Source organism: Cornus florida, unplaced genomic scaffold (genome assembly GCF_030987335.1).
Source record: "Cornus florida cultivar Cherokee Brave unplaced genomic scaffold, ASM3098733v1 CherokeeBrave_3.0.0_Hap2_Chr03, whole genome shotgun sequence".
Lineage (NCBI taxonomy): Eukaryota > Viridiplantae > Streptophyta > Magnoliopsida > Cornales > Cornaceae > Cornus > Cornus florida.
Genome location: NW_026775573.1, coordinates 17236459 through 17254307, shown reverse-complemented (window position 1 = coordinate 17254307; position 17849 = coordinate 17236459). Strand labels below are relative to the sequence as shown.

Below are 17849 nucleotides of genomic sequence, written 5' to 3'. Positions count from 1 at the left end.
ACTAGTGAATTATATGGGCATTAGCCTAGGATATGATAACTTTTTATCTTCAATTCATATTAGGGGTGGCTTGAAGTAACTCGGGGCCTTAGGCGAAAAAAAAAAAAAAAAATGGCCTTTTCATATCATAAGATGTGATATATTAATTATTAAATAATAATTATCTAAAAATCATCATTGCTTTAAAAAAATATGAATAAAAATACTTACAAGACTCGTAACTCACAAACAAATATATAAATATATGAAAAATATAGATATATACAAATTTATAATAACAAAAGTTAGTAAAACTAAAAAATAATTAAATATTTAGAGATTTGAAAATTCTTCAATAAAAGAAAAGTACGTTCAAATTGAGATTTGAGACTAATGAATATTGGGTCGAGAAGTGCGTTGAAATGGAGATTTGAGACTAATGAATATTGAGTTGGAAAGAAATAAAATTATAAAGTTGTAATGGAAGAGGACTGAGAAAGGAGATGACTTGTAATTTGTTGAGTTTGCTGAGAGAGGAGAGAATAAACGTGAGGATTGCGAAAAATAAAATCTAAAAAAAGAGAATCTGAAAAGTTTCCTCACTTCCCAATATAAGTGCTAAATATTTACTGTGGTGCAACTTACCCAAAAAAAATATATATATAGTGTTGGTGTAAAAATTAACATGTATAAAAAAAAATGTATAATATAGACAGAGAAAAAATATATTATTTAAGAATATAAATATTTGGCCCATATTAAGTGTATGTAATAATTAGGGTTTGGTTTACTTAGAAACCGTGAATGAGTAGGAGAGAAATTATGAAAAAAAAAATGAGATATTTTGGGAGATAAATAATTTTTCTCTTGAATGAAAAGGCGTGAATGGATAAGGAGAGAGAAATTTAGGAGATAAATTTTTTAGAATTAGTGTTCAATTAGAAAACAATTACAATATATTATATATAAGACAACTATAATATTTTGGGCCTTTTTATTGATTGGGGCCTTAGGCGACCGCCTAACTCGCCTAAGGCTCGAGCCGCCCCTGATTCATATCGATAAGGAGTTGACCACCCACAAAATTATTCTGGACCATTGTTCTGAAGGTTCAGTTTTGCACCACAGCAATGCCATTCAGGTTCACAACTCAAACGGGTTATGGGTACATAAAGCACATAACATCAGTGTGTGTGTGTGTGTGTGTGTGACTGTGTGTAGAGGGAGATGCTGCAGAACTTTAATACTTTAATTTGGTCATTGCAAACCACCACCAAGGCCTGTACATAACATGTGTGTGTGTGTGTGACTGGGTGTAGAGGGAGATGCTGCAGAACTTTAATACTTTAATTTGGTCATTGCAAACCACCACCAAGGCCTGTAGCCTAGTGGTATCCTCTCCTTTCAACGTGAAAGGTATAGGGTTCAAGTATCCCCAAGAACATCGATGAAGATAAAAAAAAAAAAAAAATACAGGAACTTTACAAACCAGCAATTCTAATTGAATATACATCACTAGATGCTTAAGGAAAAAGGTTTCAGGACCATAACACGAGCTTAATTACTAGCGCTTCATTGTTGACCCTTCATCACAATTCCTTCAAGAATTCCATCAGTACCAAAATTACCAGAAAAATTTTGAGGATCTACGGGACCTGGCAGCCTAAAAGAGATGGAGAAGTGGCCCGGCGGACAGAGGTTCTGAGATTGCATTTCAAACATTTGGGAGTACCGGCAAACTGTTTTTTCACCTGTGGTTGTCACTCCCCTTATCAGTACTTTGCCATCGTTTTCAACTTCACAACAAAATTCTCCTGCAATCACGAAAGTAATAACCATATTGCAGTGTCTATCAATGGTAGTGAAAACCAGGAAGGAAAAAATATAGAACTGAGATCAATAACATAATGAAGTTTATAATAGTCAATTTTGAGATTTTAAATGAAGGGACAAAACGATCAAAGGCCACAAAAGCGATAGTGCATGGCAGAAATACGGGTTTCATTTTCGTGAAAATAATGGCACATTGTAATAAGCAGGGACTTCTAAAACCGAAATGACATCTGCTTATAATCTCTCTTACTGATGTTATTCAAATAAATATAGTTCAAGTATGCACGATATAAAAAAAGTCCTGAAAATAAATTACTTTGACAAAAATAGATAACTATGCATTAACAATTACCATGTAAAGCTATACCCTTATCCATCACATTTTACCAATGGGCACTAGCCTAGATGGTATAAGCTCTCTTAGAAGGGGAGGTTGAGTGTTGAAGCCTCGGTAGGGAGAAAATACATTGGGTGTGTGTGTTTGCTTGAACTTTCGAAAAAAAAAAAAACCCATGCAAGGCAATGATATTCAGTGATTGGTAAAATCTTTTATCTGGAAGAAAACTTACTTTCATCCCTCTTCACCCCAGGAAGAGACACGCGGAACAGGTAGGAATCCTCACTTTCCCCAATGTCAATAAGTCCAATAACTGGTCCAATCTGCCCCATTGCTGCACTCCCTGTAAGTGCAGATCCACTTTTAGTTGCAGATAGAATGTCTTCCCATTCTTCCATGGTTGGTTGAGAAGGAAGAAATATCATACGCGGCTCGAGTCTCTCCACAAGCGTAGTGTCTACTTCAGTCGGCAATGGAGCCATATAACTGCATGTCATAGGTAACCCATTACAATGTAGTCCACTGATAGGTTTCACAGCATGTACATCTTGCAGACCATCTTTGGGCTCAGGAATGTCATTTATGTGATCTGTTCTATTAGGACCATGACCAGGCATTGGGTTAGGCATCTCTCCATTAGATTCAACCTCCTGAATTGCCACGTCGTATAACATGTCACCCTTCACAAGATTGTGCAGCATTGCACCATCTCTATCCAAAAGGAAATCTTCTAGCCCGGTTAGCCTCTTAAACTTTTCAACATTCTCAGGCTTAATGTAAAAGATTTCAGGGTTGTTAATGAATACGATGTTTTGGATAATTTTATACCGGTTTTTGAACATTGAATGGGGATGAAGTGCGGGAGGAAACAGATCAGGAAACTGAGGGTACGCAAAACTGGAGTCTTGTGCGAGGGTAGGGAGATTCCCATGAAAGAACTGGTTCAGCCAAGGTAGTTTCACTATTAAAGATTGATCTGCCTTTCTTAGTACATAGTGGTATATCCTCTCTACTTCTAATGTTTTCATGTGGGAACCAGTAAGTTGCTCAGAAGTATACGGTGGAAGACCCTCGGCAAGTCTTTGCAGGACAGACTTTTGAGGGCTTTCTCCTTTGAGATCAGGCCCAAAGTAGATACCCATGATGAAATATAGGAGGAAACACTGATCGTCACTCGGCACCAAACCACTCGGCACCAAACCAGTTGATGCAATGTCTGATTTAGTCGCGACAGCGAAGAGAGATTCTGTGGCCTGAGGTGAGCCATCCATTTCATTTATTGAGACAGTAGATCGAAATCTGCAAGTAGCAGCAGCAGTCCTAAGACAATAAAACATCATGTAAAGAAGGATTTTTTGCTTAAAAAAACACAATGAACCTACAATTTAATAATGCCATAAATGCTAACTATTTGGCAGGAAGCACAGCGATAACAGATTAGATTAAATAATTCACCAGTAAAAATGTTAGCCAACAGACATATAGAAACTGGTGTTATTGCGGCTACACCTCCCAAATTGTCAGGTATACTACGAAGAATGGCATAGATCAGTAGGAAATATCATTCCCGCACAATATGAGGCAAAGAATTATGCGTGAAGTGTCTCACATTGGGGAAATAAAGATGTACTCGTAGACATATGTTTCTATTACCATAAATGGGAATGATTTTGATGCAAGGCAGAACTAAAGTTTCAAAATGGAACAGTTATAATACAGTTCACCCTCCACTAACGATAGATGCCACAAAATTTAGTAACTAATAGGACATGAGATAATTTTTAATCTACTTCCACATACAGAAAAAAATTTCACTGCACAAATACAAGGATTGCACAAGAAAAAACCTTGATTACATCTTCCTAAGCACATATTTTTAGCATTTTTACGACGACTGTATACCATGTCCACTTAAAGCCATAAAAGGCCATATGCTTTGAACTTTGAGTGTTGATTCTATTGAGCTTCTCTGACCTAAATTGCTTGCAAGAATAGAAGGAAGATACAAGTTGTATCTCTTAATGAGCCCCATATGCTCCAAGTGGTTGTCGTACTTCAGACATGTAGATATGGACAATTAAATGAGAAATGTTATGTCTCCACACACACAAATAGTAAATTGCAAAAAACCACTTATATATATGCATATATATATATATATATATATATATATTGCCATTGCTTTGTGTGTTCATATTGAAGAGGTAGAATTATATCAAACTTAACTCAAGTTAGTTCAAGAATCTGTCATGAAGAACTCAGGAGTCACTAACAAGGAAATCATGGATCTCACATGGCTTGAGTAGGAATAGCAAACTACAGTTTCAGAGCACACATTTTTTACCCACCACATAAGATGCTGCAACTAATGGGAATGATCTTCAACTTATCTTGTCCAGAACTGGTAATATTTAGCTCCAATATGATGGGATGAGGATTTAAATTTTTAAAAGAAGCAATAAATGATGTTTAACCATATGAAGAAAGGTCAGAGTAAACAAGAAAACCGAAAATTAAGACATAAAAATAGATATACCAGCAAAGCAATAATCATATTCAATATAAGCTATAATCACAATCCACTTAGAAAATGGAAAAATAGAAATGCAACCATCACAACTCCAACAGACACCACTTTGACACAAGAAGTCAACGTTGGCACTGTAACAATTGAGTGATAGGACTTTCACCCAAGGCTTCGGTAGTGACAGTACGCAAAGGCCCGAAATCTAGAAGAGGAATGAACAGCTTTTGATATTAAATTAACTTCTTTTAACAGAAATTTAAAATTAAACCAACTTCAACTGAATTTTAAAATTTGACTAAAAGTTAATTATTTAAAAATATGTACTGTGTTGAATATAAAGCATAAAAAACATGAAACCAAATTTTTAAGAGGAAACCACCATCGACAGGGCGTAATCCAAGTAGATCAAATCCATTATTGGAAGAAAGGTTCATAAACCTAGGTCTCAAGTTTTAATCCTAGTCACCTTGTTACATCCGACCAGAGTCTTGCCAGAAGTTCTTTTCAAACGCTGTTGCTGCTCAAGTGATCTGCTCTTCAATTTGTGCTTTGATCTCCATGACTAGTCGTCCAATCTTCGATTAATGTGTGGATTTTGCGAAGTCCTTAAACACTCTAGGATTGTATGTTCAACACTCAAAAGTCATTCACTATCTATATGAATGGATGATGGATGAAAACAAGTAAAATACTAGCAATAAAATTGCTAGCATGCGCTCAAATGTGCCTTTCAATGCCATATGATGCTCAAACTCTATTTGCATAGTTTTTCTGAAAACTTATGGTCTTCCTATAGAACTTTTCTGGAGATTGTCTTCCCATGTATTCCGATTGGACCTATTCCAGCGAGTTTTGAGTGATCTTTTGATCAATTGAACTCCCCTATCCTAACTCAATTAGGAATTCTATTCCGGAAACAGTTTAATGCAGTTTTAAATACAAAAAAATAAAGATCAAATTATGCAAATTAAAAAGCCTAATATGTTTAATCATATGAATGCATGAATTAAATGAACTAACTTGGTGAGTACGTAATTTTAAGAGTTGTAGTTACTTTTTTAACATTGTTGAAGCTTCGAGTTCACTGTTTTTCCCTTGAACAGAGAAAATTCAACTAACTTTTTGAAAACATAAATTATACAAAATTTGCCAACTTAATTTCTATCGATCGAAAGATGACAAATGAAGAAAACATACACAAGCTGATCTCAAGTGGTACTTTTTGATACATAAGATTTTGCAACCAAAAAAATAAAAAAATAATAATAATAATAAACAACAATGTAATATCATAATCAGTGAAACAAAAATTTGAAATTTTATAAGACTTTTAACAAGAGCTTTGTCAAAGTTTGGTAATACTCTCAAAAAACTGAAAATTAAATGTTCTCAAAACTTGGTCAACCAGATGGTCAAATTTGGAAAAATATGAAATTTGATAATTCAGAAAATGTAGAATTCATGGTAAACATGGACTAAAAAACACATTATAGTTTTGGGTAGAAAATTTATAAATAGACAAAAGCATAAAATAGGTGGAATTAATTCAGATCAGAACTAATATCAGCAGCATTTGGTTTTGGCAACACAATAATGCAGATACAGAAACTTGGTCAACATATCAAAGTAAAAATTAGGTCATTAATATCAAGCATATAAATTCATGAGAATTCTACAGAAGAAGAAAAAAAAAAAAAAAAAAAAAAAAAAAAAAAAAAAAAAAAAAAACCCTTTTTTTATAAACCCAATAAAATTGATTCGATTTAGAGGTAACAAATATATATATATATATATATATATATATATATATATAACATAACAAATTAACAATCCACTTCAGTGGAAGAATATTGAGGTAAACAACACAGAATCAGAAGAATAAATTGATGGGTGCAAGAATCTTCCAATGCATGTCAAATTTACGGTTCAAAATATCACATTTGTCATGTATAATCCATTATAGAGAGAGAAAAAAAAATTTTAGAGAGAGAACAAGGATACCTATGATTTATTAATAAGAAGAAGCAGAGGAGCTCACCAGTGAGAAGGAAGGCTCTTGCGAATTTTGTTGAAGCAACAAAAGAATGGGTTTTGGAGTCGTCTTCTGAATCAGAGTTGAGACCAAAAGAGAGTTTAGAACCGAATTTGAGAGAGAGAGAGAGAGAGAGAGAGAGAGAGAGAGCATAGGACTCAAGTGACAAGTCACCATGCAATGTTGTAGTGGCAATTGGGAATTTTTTATTTTCTATTTTTAGATTAGAGTTGCACACGAGCTACGCGTGATCATTCTCTCATTTTACGTAATTTTTCTTATAAATTCTATGAATTTCATTTTTTTTTTTTTTCATCTATTAAATTTGTTTTCCACATTATCCATTGTTTAATTGTTTAAAAAAGATATATGGGCAGTAGAAAATTGCTTAATACAACATGTGGTGTTAAAATAAAAAATAAAAATTATATTAGAAAAGTGTATAGATTTAAGATAAGAGCCTTTTATCATTATACTATTCTTTTGGAGTCATGGTGTTGGCTAAAAATATGACAACATGAAGTGCTGCCTCAATTTCTAACAATAACTAGAAAAAAAATAATAATAAACAAATAAAATAAAATAAAAAACCTAATAAGCTACAACATGTGATGGTAGCTTAATACAATTTTTAATTTTATTTTCCACTCATAACTTAAGTCTTCTTTATGTATATATATATTTTTTTTTCTCAAATTAATTTTTCCATCTTTATTTAGATTACATTTTTCTCATTTTATATTTTTGGGAAAGTGTATAAGAAAGTAAAAGAGGTATGTACCGTTCCCACTTTAGAAGATAAAAAGAATGCTCCTTTTTTTCAATTTTAATATGATTGATTCACTTTTTTTCTCTTATAGAGAAAAATAATGTTGATGTCTTGGAAAGCTAAAGGCCTCGGGTTAAAAAGTCAATTTAATTCCCCTGCATGATAAAATAAACAAACTCACTCTTCACTTCTTGATGGTTTTCTCTTGTTTCACACAATCACACACACGATTCCATCACACTCAGAATTTGTGTTGCATATATGTCCCAAATGGTGCCATTTTATCCTTTAATAATATAATCACATGTGCTTCCCAAAATTATGATCATTTGATATTGATCAGTGCGTGATTGGACATGCAATCTCATCAAAGGATGGACAATATAAAGCCTTTGAACCGATCACCATCTGAAATTGATGAACTTCATTTATTTTTTAAATTTTAAATCCCGATAAGAAACTCACACACTTACCTTGTGCGTACAGAAATTTTAACCTTCAATTTTCAAAGTATTGGAATGCAACTTTTGCCGGAAAATTGATGAACTCCCTGCATGGTGATAAATGAATGCAAGGCAAAACTCTCAGCTTGTGATCTTTGAAAATGAGATGTTGTGGCCATATGTACCCTCCATATTGATCATGTACACTCATGGGACATCACTGCAACACGAATAAATCAATATTGATGCTCGGCCATATATATGGGAAAAGCTTTCCCATCTTCAAGGCAAAAAGATTCCCATAATATTATGAACCATTAAAAAATATTTTTAATCAACATTGTGTAAAATATCTAACTTGTGGTAGTGTTGTTCCTGGAAATGAGGATACTTGTACTCTGGACCAAGATATGAAGTTACATTGGTGTTCAATAACTTTGGCCCTGGTCTAATACAAAGAAATGCATATGTGTGTGTGTTATGATGCATAGTAATTAATTTAATTGCAGACTCATGTAGGGCTGTTTAAGTTAAAGAGTAATGGAGACCAACCTACAAAAACAAAGGGTTCCTCTGTAATCAGTATCCACAATATCAAATAATAATTTAGCATGCATATTGCAGACACGGAGAGCGATGCGAAATGTATGACAATTATATTTTTCCTGAATGTATAGCATATATATATATAATCTATATTAAGGCACAGCTGAGCACATGATCAAATTGAATTTCCTCCACAAATGTATATATGTGTACAGTACATGTAGCTCCTATGTGTCGATAGACTCGATACATGATACAATGCTGAAAACCAAAAATGGAATACATTCTAATACATTCCTCTGCAATTTGCAAAGGTATAAAATCCCTTTATACAAAACCATAAACAAAACATTTTATTTAAACTGAAGCAATCCCGCAAGCTTTTCACGCATCACTGACTCTCCAGCTATCTTGACTTCTTGCCAGACACCCCAACATATACATATATATCTCAGAATGAAACACAAAATCTTTAATTGCTTTATACTTAGTTGGTCGGCGACATCAAAATTCTCATGTATCTTACAGTTATTTGAAAATGTGTTCCAGATGACAATAGTGGAATAGATTGCCATCTATCTTCGGCATTGTACCAAAAAAGACCTCTCATTGATGTAAAATTGTCTTTGACCCTCTTCCACCATACAACATGTCCACTTGTACTTAAAACTCAAATGTTGTGATTTCATAATAGTTAAAGATGTACCTAGGACTTCCTCACCATGACCATGCAGTAGTAAGCCAACAATAGTGATCCATGCTGCAGCAATCTTCCTTTTCTTTTTGCAAAAATGCAAAAACAATGATTGAGCGCTTAGTAGTCCCTTATTTGACATGAGTGTCCTGCTGGACAGTCTTGCATGGGTGGCGGATGCCTTGCCTTGGCGCTGGAGTTCTCAAATGGGCTTCGTAAAAAACTAAATTTTACACAAGTATTATTACACATCACAGCCCCCAATAGAACAAACATCACCTATAAACCAGTCACAATAATACATATTTATACAACATATATAATAATAGTTCAACAATCAGCCATAACTAGAATCCACGACTTGCCCAAAAAGAAGAAAAAACTAAAATCCCATGCTACACCATGATAGAGAAATGGTAATGAATGGTTCAAACACCTCCCACTAAACATTGTATTGCATAATTTTTCCCATCTAAAAAAAAAAAGCCCTCCCTAGACTCTACAAGATGCCATAGGTCTATTCAAGAACAAACAGCAAAATCCGATGCATTCTTTAGAAAAATAAGATTTCAAATGGTGAGTAATGAGACGAGCGCCAACAAGCTAGCTCCTAGTAACATTTACTGGACGTCCATTGCAGGCTAGCTCCTAGTTACATTTACTGGAAGTCCATTGCAGCCTTCACAAGCAAGTCGGAAAGCAAAAAAGGCGCTGAGAAAAATGGGCTATGATCGCTTTCCAGGACATTAACATCAAAAAGTGGCCAACAATTTATCATTTCATCTTGTTGCTCTGGTTTGATAATGCCATCATACATTGTTTTGATGTAAACTTGAGGCACCTCATCTGCGTCACGTCCTTCTGAAAATCGCATAGATGTACTTAGGACTTCCTCACCATGATCATGCATAGTAAGCCTACAATAATGTTCCATGCTGCAGCAATCTTTCTTTTCTTTTTGCAAAATGCAAAACAATGATTGCGCACTTACTAGTCCCTTGTTTGACACAAGTGTCCTGTTGGACAGTCTTGCATGGGTGACAGATAACACCTATCAAACTCTAAGGGGCAGTTTTTTCAGGATTAAACCCTAGAATTTCCATATAAAAAATTAGAGATTGCTTCATGGGCTCTCTCACACTGACTATAAGCACCAACCTGGAAATTACAGGCAACCAATTATCTCCGAGGCGTTCTAATTCCCTTACGGCATTTGAGCTGCCATATTTCATATAAGTCCAAAAGGTTGGGCAAAATAATCACATTGAAATTTGACTTTGATTGAAAAGGATCATCCCTATTTAGAACACAAATATGAGCCCATGTTCCACCATCTATACTCCTATTTCGCACACAGCCCATGGTGGTATCATTGAGCTTCAGTTTCCTGAGATCTGTGTCCTTGAAACCTCTCATAAGCTTTACCAGGCCATTTTCTGTTGACATGATTTGCAATGCAGCTAGTCAAAGCCACCAAATTCCACTTGAGAATGACATCAGATACACATAATCCTACACTCATAGTTGCACCAGATACATATATAGGTAATATGTAGTAAATAAGTATTAGCATAAACATCCAATTGGCCAATCCCATTCGTTTGTGATAAAGGCAAGGATGATGATGACGACAAACATCCATTTGAAATCTTTTTTTTTACATGTGATCATGAATGCAACAACTACGTTATTGGAGAAGTGTGTATGCATGTTGAGTGAGAAAACAAGTTGATAAGGCTTATGCAGGATCAAGACGATACATTAAAAAGGATTAAGCACCAATGCTATGTTTCCAGATATCGAAGTTTACGCTCACGTATGTAAATTCAACTGTAATCAATACAATGTTGGAATCAATTTCAGTCTATTCTATTCAGGAATTCTCAAATCTAGGTTTTCCTCAATTCAAATAGTAAAGAATCTGAGTGCCCAAAATGAACAAAGACATGAATAAAAAGAAAAAAGAATAAAAACAAACCTCAACTACAAGAAGTTACTTTTCTCTTAAATTGCTCTTCTTCTTTTCCTTCTCCTAACAATCTCCATTGCCCTACAACCCTTAGCCCATTTCTGCAACTCTTCTCTCTTCAACCCCACACCCATCAACACAGCACCAAAACAAAACCCTAAAATCCAATCTTTAGCCCCTCTCTTCCACGCAGTAATCAAAACCCCAAACAGAGCCAAACCCGAACCTCCCCAAAACACATCCTTATCCATTTCTTTCCCCAATAGCAACCATAACCCCAAACCAAACACCATGAGAAACCCTAAAAACCCCAAGTTCTTCTTCCTCTTCCCCCTCCACCCATCAAAGCCTCCCCCTCCAAAACCCTTAGGAAACCCTAATCCCCCACCATTTCCACCTCCGAATTCTCTGATAACCAAACCCAATGGCTCTGGCAAGATATTGAGATTTGACGCAACGAAACCGACCAATTCAAGTATGAATTTTCTCGATCTTTGTGACCCAAATCGCCTTTTGCTACTTCTTGCGCATATAATTTGATTTTGTGTGTGGGATTGATTCGAAAGTGAAAGCAAATGAGAAGAGAATTGATTGGGAAAGAGGAGATTGGAGGGTCTGAAGACTAAAGGGGATCTGGTTACAGAGAAGCAGTTATCCGTAGAAATCTCGATCTTGCTATTTGAATCGAAAAAAACGGATGCTTCTGAGATGAGAAGTTGGGGTTTGAATTGAAGGGTCTTCTGCATTTTGCTCTCTCAGTTTCTATGGTTCTTCACAGTAGAATACGAGATTTGTTATTTGAAATTTTGGAATAAAGAGACCGTTGCGAAGAGGATTTAGTTATGAAGTTTGGAATAAGCTTTTAGGAAGAAAAAAAAAAGAAAAGAAGAAAGCTTTTTATTTTTTATTTTATGAGGTTAGGGTTTTATGAGATGTAAAGCTTTAAATGCGGGCCATAAAATGATGAAAGAATGTTTGATGACTGTCGACTGATGAGCATATAACAGTTATTTATAATTATTTGAAAATAATTTTTTATTTTTAGAATTCTTGATAATTATTTTTAAAATTATAAATCAAATAGATTTCTAATTTTAAAGTAGAATGCAAGGGTTCAGTTGTTATTAGTGATTTTAAAGTTATCCGATCTCACACCAAACTCCAATGCATGTTTACAATTGGTGTTTGAATTGAGACCGGGAGAACTATATTAGATCCAAATTAAAAAGTTCATCAGTTTAAATTGATGAGTATAGTCCGACTTGTTATAATTATGTTATTATTTATTTTTTTCTTTTTCCAAAACAGAAGAAAAGAAAGTGCCTTCTTGAGATCATTCATTCACCAACTAATCTTGTTCTTGACCCTGTAGAGTACATAAATTGGAATCCACAGTTTGATGGGTTTGAGAATTGAGAACCAAATAGAATTTGTGAATCTTTTCCAAGGAAAACTTGCAATTACTTTGCAACGATTTCCTTGTTTTCACCATGGGGTTCTGAAAAGAAGGGAAAAGAAAATTGGTAGAGTTTTCTACAAGTCGTTGAACCACATTGGATGGAAGCTTCAATGGCTTTGGAGTTGTGGAACAACCTTCTACTTTTTCTGAGGATTCTTCTTTGGGATTTGTTGGATTTTTGAATGTTTGAAGTGATACACATGAATTGGGACGGATCTCGAAAGGGGGACAAATTTATATAGAGGGTTTTTTCATAATTTTTGGGGGCAATTTCAAAATATTATAAATATAAATGCAAAAAAGTACAGATTTAGAGGTGTAAAATGCAATTATAAAAAAATTCAGTGGGAGCGGATGCCCCCACTAAGTCCACAGTACATTTGTGCCTGCACATGAACTTGAATTTATCAAAAGTATTCACTTTCATGTCTAAATTCTGAAACCTCTCTTGTTTCATACATGCATTTGATTTTAATTAAAATTCTCTTTGTAATCTGGGATTAGCTACATTTCATATTGCCTTGTTATGATTCAGTGCTAAAGGATGAGAACCAGCTCGACCTTAATTTGTGAGTTTTTTTAATGGGGCTGAATTATGGATAATTTAGTATGATGTGTACTCTGTCTCTTGACTTCTCTGCATCTCACTAATATAGTTATTATTTGATATAAAATGTTAGGCATATTATCATTTGAATGTTTGATACACAACTGCTTTATTGCACACTCGAACTTGTGGAATAATTCTTTGTAGAAGCAGTTAGGGCATTAATAGGGTTAGTTGCCTTTTGTTATCCAACCATCACCAAAAGCACATGCTGACATGCATATGGACTTTTGGGAGCCCCCATATGGATAATGTATGTTCTGTATAGATGTCATCCATTTACATAGGGACATTGTCCTACACCTTTCCCCATTAGTGCCACCTCTCTCTGTAGATTGAGAGTGTGTGTGTGTGTGTGTGTGAGAGAGAGAGAGAGAGAGGGAGAGGTGGTGGATATTGATTGGTACCAACAATGATCATGGATCTTTAAAATTGTTAACAGATTAATTCTTCACTCATCTAATGCTTCATGGGATTCATCATGCTATTAATACTAGTTTTTTTTACCAATGTAATGCCATTAATACCTTTTTATGTGGGGATACTGTCCACTTTGCACCATCTTCGTGCCCAGAGTCTTCAAAACACGTCTACATGGTAGGAGGCATCTCTCTTAAAGTGCTAGGAACTTTTCCCCTAGGCGATGTGAGACGTCGCAGATAAAATGTGATTTTGTTAGTAAGTGAAAATTGTATAGTTACCAGGGGACTGAATAATGCAAACCACTTGCTAATTTATTTCTCTCCAGCTACATTTTTCTTGGAATAATATGATAGTGACCAATTATCATCTGAGCTCTGCCTCTTGCTCTATATAAATCTACATATGGACCATCCAAGTATGTCTGGCAAAATTTTGAAAAAAAAATGAAGTTCAGTTCTGTCATTCCTAAGCATGAGAAGGCTACCATGGATGCCGAGTCTCTTGAAAGGGAAAATCCCACTCGTGGCTCAGTTTTTGGCGGGAAGCATAATCGTTGTGCCATTTTTCCAGCCAACGCATTATGGTTGCAGAATCTGTAGAAAGAAGAAACAAAAGCTGGTAAGCACTCCATATGTATGCATGTGTGTGTGTGTGGTCAATATAGATAGCATTTGGCATTTACTATCATCCGTCCTATGCAGGTTTGTCCAGACTAAAGTTGCTAGTGATTTGGTCATACAAATAAAAGAAAACATCTTTCACTTGCATAAGGTATATCCCAGTAGCTTTACTTATTTTTTCCTCTATTTCGATGAATGCACTTCAGTATCTTTGTTTCCATATGAGGTTGGCCTATGAAAGCTTATGCACAATGTTCACATTAGCTAATCGAAACTAAATGTTGGAGAATTTCATTAGAGTAGCTATAATGCCCTTGGCTATATCAATGAAGTTGCTTTTCATGGATTGATTTTTCATATTCAACACTCGCACAATAATAAAAATCTCCAATACTAATGCTGCAAATGACATGATTAATTAGAGAAAATTCATGGTCAGAACAACATTTTTACTTAATTTTTGTAAGCTGATGTACTTGAACTTCAAGAAGTTCTATTCTTAGGTTATACTTGTACACTTAAGCCCACCAATCATTTGGTGAATTAGAATTTTCTAAATGGCTTGGGATTACATATTAAAGCTCCATTTGATTGCTGAAAAGGAGAAACAGAAGAAAAGAAGACATTGCAGCAATTGCAACTTAAAAGATTTGTGGGATTTCAGATCTTCTTCTATTTTCATTGCATTTGATCGGCAAAGCAGGGAGCAAAATATGTCGTTCCTCTTGAATTTTATTTGAAAACTTGGCTATTGCTTTATGCTAAGCTCTTTAGGAAATGCTTTTATAGTTGATGTTTCTTAAATATCATTTCAAATAGAAATTTCAAAATTTAGTAGATATATCATATGCAATACCATGTTGTTATTATTTTTTTTTAAGATTTGCTCTAACACTTGGATTTGCAAATCCTGCAGATTTCTTAGTTAGTAATTTTAAAATTCATCTTTTTATTTTTATTTTTTTATCTTTTATTTATTTATTATTCAGCTTCCAATGGTCTCAAGAAGTGGCTACTTAAATAGATTGGTATTTCAAAGGAGAAGCAATGGAGACACCAATCCTCATATCCAGATTGACAATTTACCGGGTGGATGTAGAACTTTTGTATTAGTGGTGAAATTCTGCTATGGATGGAAGATCAATCTAACGGCAACCAACATCGCTCCACTGTACTGTGCTGCACATTTCTTGGAAATGAGTGATGATCTTGAACTAGGAAATCTCATTCCAAAGACTGAAGATTTTCTAAGTTTCGTGATTTTTTCTTCATGGAAAGACACATTTCAAATTTTGAGGAGTTGTGAATCAATCACCTCATGGGCCAGAGAGTTACAAATCATGAAAAGATGCTCAGAAGCCATTGCTTGGAAGGCCTGCACTGACCCCAAAGCAATTTGTTTCCATTACAATGAAGTAGAATGCTTGAATGTTTCACAAGAGGATGCAAATAACTCAAGCACACAGAGACTAGTTCACGGTGGTTTCAAGACATTTCATTCCTTCGAATTGATCATTTCATTGAAGTGATTGTATCGATTAAAAGGAGAGGAATGAGACCTGAGCTTGTCGGATCATGTATAGCTCATTGGACTGTGAAGTGGCTTTCGCGAGTCAAGTTTGGACTTGACAATCTGACTTGCAAAGATATGACCTTCCAGATGCAAAGAGTTGCCATTGAAAGTTTGACAAGGGTACTTCCTATAGAGGAAAAATCAGTTTCCTGCAATTTTCTACTTCACCTTCTCAAGATTGGTATGTTTTTGAAGATTGATTCTGAATTACTAAATAGGCTAGAAGGAAGAACAGCCTTCATGTTGGAGAGTTGTCGTGCCAAAGATCTCTTGGTTAAAAGCTATGGTCAGATTGATGAGGCATATGATATGGCCATTGTTGCTAAAGTGGTGGTAGCTTATGTTTCTTCTGTTTCAGATAATCCCGGATCAAGAATTCTTGCTATTGGAAGGTTGGTGGACGAGTATCTTACGCTGGTGGCACGAAGTACTAATCTTCCAGCCAAAGATTTTCAGTTGCTGGTTGAAGCATTGCCAAGAAATGCGCGGTATTGTGATGACAACCTCTATAGAGCCATAGACATGTCCCTCAAGGTCTGCGACATTTTTCCTCTCAAACTTCTGGTTAAAAAAAGCTGAAAATTGAGCTGATAAGCCCTGCACTGTCGTATCAATTTTGAGTTACTAAGAACTCAAGATGTTTTGTCACATATTGTTCTTTTAGATCAAGAAATTTTATTATGTCAGTCTATTGGACCTCAAAAGCATGTGAATAACATGAAAACATTTTTTTTTTTTGGAAGTTAAAGCAAAACACACATCCACACACACGCTCATTATCCACAGTATGTCCCTAGTGTGACTCGGAACTCTCAATCTCCCCCTTTGGTATGGAAACAATTTTCTTTAACTCTGTGCAATCTTTTTTTCCTTGATCAACTTTGCAGGCACACCCTAGCCTAACAGAAGAAGAAAGAAGCAGCATATGTAGAGCCATGGAATACCATAAACTATCACAGGAGGCACGCAAGCACGCAATGAAGACTGACAGGTTGCCATTGAATGTCACTACGCGGTTTATCCTTCTTGAACAAGTTGATATGACAAAGTCGATGACAGCCACTGGATCGAATTACCAGAGAACAAAGTCACAGGCAATTATGAGGGTGAGTAGAGGCTTAGGGAAGGCATTGGTGATGAATTCCCACAAGGAGGTAAAGATGATGATAAAAGATGTGGAGACAATGAAGGTGCAACTCAATGAGTTGCAGTTCTGCAGAATGGAGTTGCAAAGGCAAATGAAGAGAGGCATCATTTAGAGAGGGAATACGTGGCTTTCTGAGAAATGTGTACTATTTGGTTTTCATTATTTGAATTTCGTTTTAAGGGTGTACGCAAATTGTTATTAAGAACCTCATACACCACCTTGAAGTGTGAAAATAAGAGTTCATATTCACATATACTGATAGAAAACCTTAAGGGAAGGCATTGGAGCTCAACAACTAATTCATATTTGCAATCCTTGTACTTGTTCTATTGATTCTAGGCTCCCAAATCACAATTAATATCAGCACCCTAATGCAGTCCGAAATGAAGGTTTTCATTCCAAAAAGCATTCTAAGTAGGAACTCGGATCCTCTCTTGTGCCATTTCACTATGTGCTGTGTCATTACATCGTTTATGCAACAATAACAAAATTTTCATGTGTATGTAGCACAATGATGTAATGTGTCGCACCGGCACTAGATCCCCTCCTGTAGAGGGGATCCGGAGTCTTCTAAGTAGACCTTTAGTGTCATCTTGGGAGGCCCACTAAAGCTGAATTTTAGAGCAGAGGTGGAGAAAGACATAAATGAGTTCATGTATGGAAGGACAGCTTTGTTGATGCATTCTTGTTGACAATGAAGAAGAAAAGAGAGAGCCCTTTCAACTGTCCAGACATTGTGATACTTGCACATTGTGATAATTACACTTGGGCAGCTACTTGATTTTTTAATAAAAAGTGTTACAAATTTTTAAAAGTTTTCTCCACAATATTTTTTAACAAATAAAAATGGCATAGTTAATCTGAAATATATATTTACACTCTATAATTATT

The 17849-nt window shown here is 35.2% G+C and overlaps 2 protein-coding genes and 1 pseudogene across 3 annotated transcripts; 1 reads left to right on the top strand and 2 right to left on the bottom strand.

Annotated features, from left to right (window-relative positions):
• Positions 1-1305: 1305 nt before the first annotated feature.
• On the bottom strand, positions 1306-8138 carry LOC132299728 (uncharacterized). 2 transcript variants are annotated; one of them, XM_059796519.1, is made up of 3 exons: positions 6715-8138; positions 2382-3448; positions 1306-1793 (listed from the first exon to the last, which is right to left on the bottom strand). In XM_059796519.1, exons 2-3 carry the CDS (start codon positions 3418-3420, stop codon positions 1552-1554), a joined length of 1281 nt encoding a protein of 426 aa, XP_059652502.1. In that variant the 5' UTR covers positions 3421-3448; positions 6715-8138; the 3' UTR covers positions 1306-1551. The 2 variants fall into 2 exon arrangements, with proteins under 2 accessions (XP_059652502.1, XP_059652501.1); XM_059796518.1 differs by lacking the exon at positions 6715-8138 and having other exon boundaries at positions 2382-4007.
• A 508-nt stretch (positions 8139-8646) lies between these two features.
• On the bottom strand, positions 8647-12012 carry LOC132299730 (uncharacterized). Its single transcript, XM_059796522.1, has 2 exons — positions 11139-12012; positions 8647-9383 (listed from the first exon to the last, which is right to left on the bottom strand). The coding sequence occupies exon 1, from the start codon at positions 11873-11875 to the stop codon at positions 11165-11167; it is 711 nt and encodes a 236-aa protein (XP_059652505.1). The 5' UTR covers positions 11876-12012; the 3' UTR covers positions 8647-9383; positions 11139-11164.
• Positions 12013-14091: 2079 nt separating this feature from the next.
• On the top strand, positions 14092-17132 carry LOC132298677 (root phototropism protein 3-like; annotated as a pseudogene).
• Positions 17133-17849: the final 717 nt, after the last annotated feature.

Excerpts from the sequence above, each read along its gene's own strand:
- LOC132299728 (XM_059796518.1), bottom strand. The coding sequence starts at position 3,489 with ATGATGTTTTATTGTCTTAGGACTGCTGCTGCTACTTGCAGATTTCGA. Across the intron at positions 1,794-2,381 it reads TGGGGTGAAGAGGGATGAAA|GAGAATTTTGTTGTGAAGTT; the intron begins GTAAGTTTTCTT and ends TCGTGATTGCAG.
- LOC132299730 (XM_059796522.1), bottom strand. The coding sequence starts at position 11,875 with ATGCAGAAGACCCTTCAATTCAAACCCCAACTTCTCATCTCAGAAGCA.